Source organism: Diorhabda sublineata, chromosome 4 (genome assembly GCF_026230105.1).
Source record: "Diorhabda sublineata isolate icDioSubl1.1 chromosome 4, icDioSubl1.1, whole genome shotgun sequence".
Lineage (NCBI taxonomy): Eukaryota > Metazoa > Arthropoda > Insecta > Coleoptera > Chrysomelidae > Diorhabda > Diorhabda sublineata.
In genome coordinates this window covers 9709898-9721815 of record NC_079477.1, presented here as the reverse complement: position 1 = coordinate 9721815, position 11918 = coordinate 9709898, and the positions used below count along the sequence as shown (strand labels likewise).

Sequence of the window (11918 nt, the reverse complement as noted above, 5' to 3'; positions counted from 1 at the left end):
GCTGTAAAATGGAATAACTTCAGATAAATGTCCATTACATAAAAATTACGATATTTTCAAAAGGGGTAAATATGGACAGCTAATTTTTTTAGAGCAGATTCTTTATAGTGTACCCTTTAATTTGAATGAAAAATTTAAACGTGACTAGGGGTAACTAATTTTGAATCTCTACAAAAAGTTTATTACTTATTGTTTTTGACTTGAATTTATTTATGAAAATAATTTATATATAAATATTGAACAACGTATCCAAATTTCGTTCACCCATGAGTTGATAAGATTCAAAACACATATAGAAAGTTCATAATTTGCTTTAGATTTACACACTTAGACACTGCAGGAACAAACGTCTGATGCGTACTGGTGCGTACATTCAAATGACCAATAATGAAGAAAGCAGACGTATCAGGTATATCTTATTGTGCCCTGCTATAGACTCAGCATCCCTTTTGCATGATAAGCAAGTTTTCCGTCATTCCCGAATAATTGAAAACTGTTTTACGTTGTGTATTCTCGACCTCATCTCGCACTCTGGTTATGTTAGCTCTACCCACAAAAAGTTGAAAATGTTGTTTATAAAAAATATTATTGTCAACCCCTTACGTTGCATCTTTAGTATCCTCAGTTTCTTTCTTATTTTATATACGAGGGCGGTTTAACAAAAACAAACCCGGTCTGCTATTGGGGTGCTTCCACATTAGGCGACACGGCAACGACAGGATAACGACACGACAACAATGCTGACACAATATCCGACATTTCATTTACATATTCAACGACACGGTACATGCAGTTATTGTCTGTCGTTCATAATTGCAGGACTCAACAATTTGTATTTACTATATTTATCATTGAGGCGCAAAAAACGATGCAAGCAAGCAACTTCGCAAATAACATCAGTATTGTGACATTCCTCACGTGCAACTGGGAGGAAAATCGCCACGACACGACAGGACTGCTTGCTCCTCGCCGACATGTCGTTGCTTGCAACGGCACGATACCAACATATCGGCGAGTGTGAAAGCATTCCTATTCATTTACATGAAATAATGCGTCCACCAACATCGCTGTCGTTGTCGTGTCGTCCAATGTGAAAACGCCCATTGTTGCAGAAAAATTGGTCGATATGATTTATATCTTTAATCGGCATATTCGCCTGATGTAACTTCCGTTTATTTCTTGTTTCCAATCTCTTTCATTTTATAAATTTTAGAAAAAACCGTTTGAGCATTTGGCTAATAATAATTGCACTCTTTCTACTCAAAATAGAAGCACATTTATTACAACGCATATACTTTGAAACCATAACAAAATCCTTATTCGAGTAAACAATATCAAAATATATTTCTCCCTGTTGGAGTAACAAGCTGTTGAGATTTGTTTTGAAAATCGAAATTATGCTACGTTACATTTCACAAATAAAAATATTTATTCCGAAACCTATCATTTATTTACTATTTTTGTATATGCATTAGTGTTTTTCTGAATGAAAGCAGATGTAGATTACTTTTTAAAAATGTATTTTTTGGTTCATTGCCAGAAACTTTGCTTCAAATAATACAATCTATTTATTTGAATGGATCGTGGATTTTAAACTGATAATTTTGATGCTAAAGTCTCAATAAACATTTATACAAACAAGAACTCTCCATTAGACTAATTTTAAAATTGAATTTACAACTACACTACATACAAAACAAAAAATTATTTATATTTATTCGTGGATACTGAAATATTTATATGATGTATACTTAGTTTCTTTGCTGCAGACCCGATATTGTTTGACGGTGCTGCTATTGGCACCCTCCTCGGAAATTTCCGTAGCTCTTAGAGAAGCTTTTTTTCGTGTCTCTAAATCTTACCATATGATCCAAAATCACCACCCTCCACGGAAAAAACCGTGGTCTAATTTTTATCTTAGAGAATAAATTACGAGATATATCATCAATTCGTTATGCTTACAATCAAATTATTTATCAATAAATTTTTTGTATAATTCGTTCCAAATGAATGAAAAAAATATATTGGGATTAGAAATATTCATACGTGAACAGTATTTATCGGTGAGATGAAGCGTATTATTTAACATTCGGCTCATTTCTTCAAAAATGTCCGTGTCTCTAGGGTTGAAATTAGAGTCACGGATTTTTCCGTGGAGAGTGCCAATAGGACACTTCGATTGTTTGGAGTAGGTAAAGGATAAATAAAACACATTTTGAGGGAAATACTCATTTATCATCATCACTTTGTTGAATGAAAGTACTTTTGCATAAAGGACAAAGTAGAGAGCTTTTCAAACATTGTTTCAAACAATACGGGTGAAACAAATGATTACAGGGTGTGATTTTAGCTCGAGACATAGAATTTAAACAAATGGCACATATATCAGACCAAGCAAGTATTTCTTCACTCGTAGCTACTCTAAAGTTGGCATAAATTCGTTTTTCTAGTACCAGAAGTTTCCAATAATTGTAGTACAAGTCTTTCATTCGAATATATATCAGAAAATACATACAAAGAATAACGAAACTGGAATATTCGATAAGAAATATGTATGTACTGGCTATGAGTCCAAATATAATAGCTACAGCATTGAGAAACATTGGAATATAGAGATGCTCCATATCTTCCAAACATTCGATATTGAACAATTCGACTATCTGAGGAAAAGTTTCTACAAATATTTTTTCTGAACAAATATAGTAGATAAAAGTTATTATACTGTAATTCAGACTTGGTTCGTAGTTTATTCCTTGTTCTCTTAAACACAGCACTATAACTACAGCTTTAGCCCATTCCAAGATCAATTTGCATATCCAATGAGATAAATGATCCGTCGTTTGAATAGTTCTTATTATGCTTAGTCGATTTGTTTGGAAAATATCTCTAATTTTAGTGACAAAATAACCAAAAACGGAATAAAAAAGAATAGTGGTAAGAGCCGTGACAACACTTTTATCACTTTGCAAATCAATGTCTTCTCCAGTGTTTGATATTATCCAATCTACGAGAATGAAGAAACATACCTAAAAAGTGAAAATATAAAATTATATCATATGTATACTTGATGTTCATGAATTCACAAGTGAGTGTCCGCAACACAATGCTGAGAAAGTAAGTTACATAATAAATGGCTCAGTCAGACGTGCCAGTGTACGCAGCCGAATAAAATGCGCATGCGTCTCTAGCGAGAGATTTGGTATTCACACATGCTAGTTCACTGGAATGCTTCTTCGCATGCCAGTTCAGTTGAGGATAATATAGCATACTTTTACTTGGTGGTTGCATCTGCACAACTGCATGTAATAATAAGTCGATCTGTTGTTTTTGATTCCATTTTTCACATCGTGAATTGTCAATTTTGGGTACATAATTTGGCAGAATCTCTTAATGTGCAATATGCAGCTTATCGTTCAAGTTTATTTTCATAATCATTACATTTTACATACCCCAAACATTCCTCATTTATATATCAGCTTGTTTTTATTTTCATTTTAACACGACTTTCAAAACAAACGGAAGACACTTGCTAGTTTATCTTCACACTTGCACTTGCCAGTGCACTTGTGCTTTTGGACCTCCACCATTCACTAGCACAAAAAAGTAAAGCTGTGTTCGAATACACTCACACTCCAGTGTATTAGAACAGTGATTGCTCACACATATTATTTGAATACTAGTAGCTTGCTAATAAAGTTCTCGGCTGAGTACACAGGAATGTCCGAGTCAGCATTAAAGGTGAAATTGCTACAAAAACTCATTGCGTAACATATGAATCCAAAGACTCATATTTAAATCAGTTCTTTACCTGTGAAGTGAATGCGTAGAAACTTTTCAATTTAATAAAAAATTGTTCAACATAATGCATTTCTTCCATGATTTCGAATCCTAGGCCTATGAGAAGCTCCCCCACAAATGGTCGCCATTCTATAATATAAAACTGGTAGTGAATGACAAATTATAAGATTATATTTCGAAAAAGTATACTTTTTTCTCCGCAGAAGCTTGCGTAAACTAAGAAATATATATGATCATTGAGCGAAGTGAGGAAGTATTGGAAAATATTCAGTTCGCGACATGATCAATTGTCGAAAATGAGCTATCCGAAGTTGCACAGATGCCGATTAAACATATATTAAGGCAGATTATCATTTCTAGTTTAGCATTCCTCAATTTAGAAGACCTCAAATATATTATTTTTTCTCACGCCGGGATGAAAAGTTCGTTTTCCGACTCTAGTATGCAGTGGCCTATTCTCTCCCGGGAAGAACTATCTTTTATTCCCAGTATCGTAGCAACGACTTTTTTATCGAAATGTTTACTGTAGATACAGTAGCAGTTTCCTTCATACAACATTTAGTATTTATTATCGCGTGAAAATACAGAATTGAAATTAAAAAAATGAATTTAGGCGATTCTAGTGAATTAGAATACGTGAAGGAAAAACTTTTCATCAAAAAATAGTATACGCACTACGGGAGAAAAATAGGGCATTCCCGCCCACGATTTTTGTCACCCGAGCCGAAAGCGGGCAAAAATGCCCAGCTTTTCTCCCGTAGTGTGTAATGTACTATTTTCTCTTCAAAAATGGCTATGTATCACTAAGAGCAAGATTTATTTTTCAGAAACAGCTCCTTACTCAAATGGATATCAATATTATTTACAGCAGGAGAACTATCATCACACTTGCAGTTACATTTATCTTGCAAAATATATACTTTTTATTTTAGCATTGTTTCCTTCAATCCTTACTTAGAGTTAGTTTCCTTAGCAACAGTCTGTCTCATTAGAAATGACAATTATATGAGAGATTTTTGCTTGAGTACAGCAGTTTCTTCAAATGACTCGCGCGGCGTTGATTTTACCTAAATTATAAAAACTATTTTATTCAGAAATGACCATAGCCATAATATCTCTGTATGCCGCGGATCCTCTGTCTTCTTCAGGAATTTATGAAATCAATTTGCATTGAAGCTTCATAAGGAGCTCTCTGAATACATTCGTTTCTCAGTAACAACTCATTACTCATTATCATGTAGCTTGATAAGAAGCCATTTGAATACTTCTTTGTCCTCAGAATTATTTTAATTCATCTTTTGAACTAATATATCATGAACGTCTTGGTTCGATGTCTCCACAGATCCTTGATTTTAGGAATAGCGTTAACCTGAGATCAACTTTTTTATCAAACTAATGGGAAAGTGATGTAACCAGTCTTTTTTGTATTTTTGTCAAGTTGTCATTGTAAGCATACTTTCAAATATTGTTCAATGTGTAATCTAACCTAACTCTCTCGTCTTGTAGAAAATAAACATATCAACTCTTTATGATCATAATATTACACCCAGATCCCTTTTATAGATCTTTCTTATTGATCAATTAATGATTTAGACAGAAAAATAGAATTGTTCTATACGTACACTATATCTCTGTCTATTGTCGCCAACTTTTGAATTGGTGCAAGACACTTTACAATAAGTTCTTTTTCAGCAAAACAACAAACATATTGCACATCGATATTTGGAATTACTGTAAGACGCTGAATTTGTTTTTTTGTGGCCACACTGGTAATAAAATCAATTACCATCAAATTTGTGAGAAATATGATGGCAAGAAACTCGAAATTTATACCATAGTCTAATAAAATCGTACCTCAAGCATATCGACCATCGGGATCTGACGATGCTTCAACCGGAGTGTAATCAGATACACTATTCATTTTTTTATGTTAATAAAATTTGTTGCAAATTTGCAATTTCATCCTTGATGTAAGGCTATCAATATTTGTATCACATCTTGGATTATAAATGAAATTGATTTACTTATCAACTATCTTTATATTCCTGTATGACACTCAAAGATTGAGGAAACATCATTCAATATTATTATAAAGAATAAAAAAAACATTCACAATTCTGGTAGATCATAAAAGTCATAGCGTCTCTTAAGCGGTACACAGGATGAACGCAAACATGATGTGCTCTAGACGTTCATAAATGTCAAAGATGTTAAGAAACTGTGATATATACTGGTACATCCTCTTGACGTCAAAGTTAACAAATTTTCTACTTTTTACGCGCTGATCGACAATGAACGTTAAAAACATAACCTCACTTTTCTAGTGTAATTTGTAGTTGGAGATACCCTGAAAAATGACTTCTCTGAATGAAAGGCTAATGGAATTTATTTACTAATAAGTGTTTATATAAAAAACAGTCAGTTGGATACAAGAAAACTAAAATTTGGCAGAATATATGGAATAATTTTCCCATTTGAAAATTCCCTGACAAGAACTGGTGATTAACTTTTTGATCTAATCGACAATTAAATTTCCTTATTGAATGTTTTATTAAGTCTCTGCTCAATGAGTTCAAAAGTTGATCATATAAACCCCGATTCATTTATCAAAAAATTCTTCTGGATCTATTTCGTTGATTTTAAAATATGTTGTAGTAAAGTAACTGTAGATATTTCTGTTCAAGGGGGTCTCACCAATCAACGCCCGTCGTGTCTAATGTCGCTTTGTACATATTTTCCCCCACATTTCATACATATAATACATTATAAATAATTCAAAATCGTTGATCAGCGTTCAAATTTCTTTATATAGATGCCCAATTAAGGTTATGTTTATTAGCGAACCAGCGTATGCTCGCGTTCATTCTGTGCAGCTTTAAATTTGGGGTGTATTTTTAACACTCATGAGCGTCTAGAGCGCGTCATGTTCGCGTGCATTCTGTGTAACGGTTATGTAATTATAAATAATGAATCTACATAATTTTGAAATACATCATACTAAATAATTATAGTTGTACCTTATTTCATTCTGATGATTACCTAAGATGTCATCTTCAGCAATAACTTGAAGGAGAGAGGTGGACATAATAATACTGATTCAATTTTGAATTTTCTTCCAAATGTATATCATGAAAATGTCATGTCAGTTGTTAGCATTTGACACGATCTCTCATACATTTGTTATGTCAAAATAGTGGAACTAAGGAAAGAATGATGAATGACATTTTTATTATTAAAGTTATTATTATTCTTTATAAAGCGGTGGTAGTGAATATTTTTCACTTTATAAATTATGAGGGTTAACCATAGGGTTAGTAGACACGACTTCCTTTAAAAACACAATATCGTCTTCATAGCGAAAATGAAATCTCATAGATTTGGATATCGTATACAAATCAACCATTAAGAAAAAACTGATAAATACATCAAGCACCGCGAATTTGGTTATGTATTGAAAGCGACATTTTTTGTATTATTTCTGAAAACATATGAGTCATATAGGCAACTAGTCGTCGATTAAAAAAACATGAAGCTAATTATAGTTCATTGCTTAGCTGAGATTATCAATTTTTAAAAAAGTTTCATTCACTATATATGAATATACTTTATTGAAATACAACCACAAATATATTTCTCTGTAACAAAAATAAATAATATTAAATTTTAACAATTTATAGAGATATAAATGCGAAATATTGAAACACTTTCTCCCTTTCCGACACAGTTAAAACCAAAGAGTACGATCCAAAATAATGAATAGCATCTAACCACAGGAATGACACCTAACCTCAAAAATTCAAATTGTTTTATACTATGAAAAAATAACAATAAATATAGAAAAATTCCAAACAGCTGAAGCTATACGCAATTTTGTTGGAGTGCAACGGTAATATAGTGGAACTTCATTACTGGTATGCTAGATGGCGTTGAAGAAGCTAGATTTTGAAATTTTTTGACAAATAATTTTGTATCTTCCGTAAAAAATGATTTTGTTTCATACTGTACTATAAAGTCGACTTTACAGCATTAATTTGAGTCATGGCACTTCGTACCTTTTAGAAGACTTAATTGGAATAATTTGTCCTTCTGCTTCGGCACTTTTGCAATCTTTTGGAAAATATTTTTTGTATTTCTAAAAATTGAATATATCTGCCTTTGTTTACAATGTTACCTTAGTGACATTTGTTAATTTTTATTTTTGTAAATAATAAGAGAATAATGAAAGGAGCTATTTTTCAGTAAAATTTTTAAATATGACATTATATGTATTAATATAATTTTGTTTTTTACTTAAAACCGAAAACAGTATGAAAAAATACCATATTACGATATACATTTGTGAAGTTAAGTTAAGTAGTTAAGTAGTTTTCGCGTGAAAGCGTTTATTAAAATCGCCGTTCAGATAATTCTCTATTAAGCCTCTGATTCTAATGAAGTTAGTTGAGAGGGTTAAATGTTTGATCAAAAGGGATGAACAAATGAGTCTGTTTTTTTCCTCATTATAACTTTATCCATAATCTATTTTGGAATCTATTATTAGAAGAATTGATAAAAAATTGTTTTATTAATTGGATAAATAAATGTAGAAAGGAAGAAAATACAAACAAAAATACTACTAGCATATGAATGCTTTTAACAATAAATAAATAATCACTCATCCATCTGTGAGCACGTAGGACATGGAACAAATTCATTTTGATTCATTAAAAATTTGCTTCGTGGTAACTGCAGCTTTTCAGCGCTTTTCATAGTCAACACAGCCGCAAATATTCTGAGATTCACATCGTTTAATCGAAAATAATCAAAAATAATCGATTTATCGAAAATAATCGATCAATCCAAAATAATCGCTAGATCGGAAATAATCGATTAATCGAAAATAATCAATTAATTTATTAATTTTCGATTGTGGTTTGATTCCTACAAAAAACAAGATAAAGAGCGAGTATACCACTAAGAACATACAGAAGACATTATGGTTTGATTTCCAATAAAAACAAACCAAATAATGAACCTACAGAAGATATTTGGAAGTAAGATTCTGATATTGAATTATGTTGAAAATAAACTCTTTAGTCTTAGATTTAGGCTTGCAACTAAAAGCAAAATAAAAAATTATTATCTTGGAAGGGGTTTATTATAAATTTTTAGGAATGTTAACAAACGTCTTATTCATAATTAAAAAACAAGCTGGTCAATATGATCTCCAGTTAGTGACGCTCTTAGGTCAGTTACTATTTGGCCTCCTTTGTTAAATACTCGCTCAGATGGAACACTGGAAGCTTGAATACAGAGAAACTTTTTTGCACATTGGAAAAGAAAAGGAAATACATGTGCCTCATATTTCCACCATATCAGTGGATCTTCTTCAACATCAATGACTGGTATATTCATATATTATTCGATTTCATTTTTAATTTTTACATTTAAACTCACAGCATTACTACCTTTAACAGTTTTCATAGATTTAAACATTGATGAAAGTCCGCTTTTCTTTTTTCTTTATTACGCAGCTCTATTCTCAGAAACTGGATCCTTTAAAACGTGGGTCCATGAAAGTGGCAGTCTGCAATAAGAGTTTTCTCGTTTGTTTTCATATCTGTTTTTAAGTGTGTTTCAAATTAATGAAGCTATTTGCCTTTTTAGTTCTACAATGTCTTCATCAATTTCAGTTTCATAGTATTCATCTACCAATGTATTATTACCTAATTCCAAAGAAATAGGTAGAATGGTAGATCCCGTTACATAATTTTCTCCAGACAGAGTTTCTAAAATGTTTTGAATTGGAGTTAGTATAGTAATTCCAGGATAACATTCAGGAGTTTCAGCGTTTAGTATCAGCATTTTGTAATGTCCATTATTATGGGCTTGTAAAAAATTTAAGAGATTTACTTCTTGTTGAACAATTATCTTAACTTTAAGAGACCACCATCGCGTTTTAGAAAAGCATTAATCGATATTTTTCGATTATTTGATTATTTTCGACTATTTGATTATTTCCGATTAATCGATTATTTTCGATTAACCGATTATTTTCATTAATCGATATTTTCCGATTTATCGATATTTTTCGATTATCTGATTATTTTTCAATTGATGGATTGTTTTCCCACTACTAGTGAATAGTGGGAAGCAAATCGCAATATATGGGCGGATGTGTTGATCTTGGATTCAAAAATGCTCTTAAATCCAAAGCGCCATTTGGCCTTTTCGGTCTACACGCTGATTTTTTCTTCAATTGCCTCTTCGCGATAAAATTCATGATCCTGGGTTACGAAAAATATCAATAGGTATCGAAATAAACAGTAAACAGCAAACCATATCCTTTGAAACTGTTAAGAAAATATAGCAAATATCTGTTTTATATTTATGTTTATTGGTGACAATCTATCACAGTATGTATCCTTGTTCGAACTATTTAAGTATCTTTTGTTATTACAATTGCTTCCTAAAGTTATACAACTTAATATACGAAACCGAAACTATTATGGATATTAATATACACTAGATGATGGCATGAAGTTTAATGACGAAAATAGTTACTTACACTTACCAATTCCATTCGATTAAAATTTTGCATATTTTATACGAGGTTGTTCACATATTCAACTCAATTAGATTTTCATAAAATAATGAGTTTAGCTCAGTTATAAAAATAGATTATTGGCAAAGTATACAGACTAAATCGTCTTATTCTGACTTTGCAAAAAATATCGTACTATCATCAAAAAGTCTAGAGGGACGGAATTCCCGTCTAATGAAGTTTTGTTTCTAATTGTATATTTGACTAAGATTTATGTATAATTTTTATAAACGTCCTGCTTTTTTTCCCATCAATTAATTTCATTCCTAATAACTGATTTCTGAACGATAATTAAATCTTTTGGAAACTACATATTATCTCAAGTCATTATATTAACATTTTTGGAACATAATTTTTCAAACTTCCATGTCTTCTTCATCTCATTCAAGGGAATACATTTACTTGAGTTGATTTAACGTTAATCATATTTGTTATCCATAAAATAAAATATTTTTCTTTGCTGCAAATCTTCACTAACTATTACATTGTTTCTTTTAATTATTTAATTATTGAAAAATAACAAATTAGGAATAGAACAAAATGCTTTTTATGCATTATATGGTGCATTCCACTAATCACTAATGACAAACACGTTCACGAATATCATCTTTCCCTTACTTAAATGGAAGGGACTATGAATTATTTTGAACGTTTCAAGAAGTTTGCTAAAATTTGTAAGGCATTAATTTGTTTTAATTTGTTTTATCAATAATTAAATGAAAACCTACCTTTAGAGATGGGATTCCCGAAAGAATATTTCAGACGATGTGAGCTCTTCGTGGAATGCACCAATAGACGGGTGAATTAATATAGTAGATGTCGAAAATTTCCTTAAAACTTTTTGGGAGGCTGTAGGCGATATCGGTGAGATATATATTTTTAGTTATAAACTGATTTTTATTGAAATCAGTGATCAGGTGCAGACAAAACACAAAATTTTGAAGATTTACCATAATAAAACTGAGACGACATAGATTACAAAAGCAAAAATCATAACAAGAACTTTGTTAAGGTAATTGACAAGAGGCAGAAGAAATAGGGTCGAAAATAAAACAAAAGATATTTTGTTTGACAAGCAAATCATAGAAATAGGGGAGACAAAATAAACCAAAAAAATATCAACAACGAAAGGAGCATGTCATGTAATTGGAAAATATTGAAAAGCGATTATACAAATGTACGGCTCAGAAACAATGACGATGACAAGAAGAAAAAGGAATTAAGAATAGCGAATACCTCCATTCTTAAGTAGAAAGCTTTCGAGTTGCTGCTATTACACAGTAGATAATGAAACATACGATTTCCACCCAAATTTTACATTTATTAAGGGAGCTTATGCGTGATTTCAACGGCGACTTAATTAAACTATAATATCTTGAATGGTTGCAACTCACATTTGGTGATTAAAGTCTTTCATAAGCAATTGTGTTTCGCTGGCATATCGAATTTAAAAGATAATGAATATAGCTTAGTGATGAGACACGTGTGGTAGTTCTTACTCTTCAGTTATTGGAAACATTGAGAGAGTGAGAGTATG

At 31.5% G+C, this 11918-nt stretch overlaps 1 protein-coding gene across 2 annotated transcripts; it reads right to left on the bottom strand.

Annotated features, from left to right (window-relative positions):
• Positions 1-2213: 2213 nt before the first annotated feature.
• Positions 2214-10429, bottom strand: LOC130442866 (E3 ubiquitin-protein ligase RNF139-like). Of its 2 annotated transcripts, none has more exons than XM_056777249.1 (3): positions 10352-10429; positions 3809-3927; positions 2214-3026 (listed from the first exon to the last, which is right to left on the bottom strand). In XM_056777249.1, the coding sequence occupies exons 2-3, from the start codon at positions 3875-3877 to the stop codon at positions 2229-2231; spliced, it is 867 nt and encodes a 288-aa protein (XP_056633227.1). In that variant the 5' UTR covers positions 3878-3927; positions 10352-10429; the 3' UTR covers positions 2214-2228. The 2 variants fall into 2 exon arrangements, with proteins under 2 accessions (XP_056633227.1, XP_056633225.1); XM_056777247.1 differs by having other exon boundaries at positions 10346-10413.
• Between the last annotated feature and the right edge of the window lie 1489 nt (positions 10430-11918).

What these genes read in the sequence shown, in the direction of transcription:
- LOC130442866 (XM_056777249.1), bottom strand. Translation starts at nt 3,877, where the DNA reads ATGGAAGAAATGCATTATGTTGAACAATTTTTTATTAAATTGAAAAGT. An exon ending in TCTACGCATTCACTTCACAG is followed by an intron (nt 3,027 to 3,808) that starts GTAAAGAACTGA and finishes TTCACTTTTTAG; the next exon opens with GTATGTTTCTTCATTCTCGT.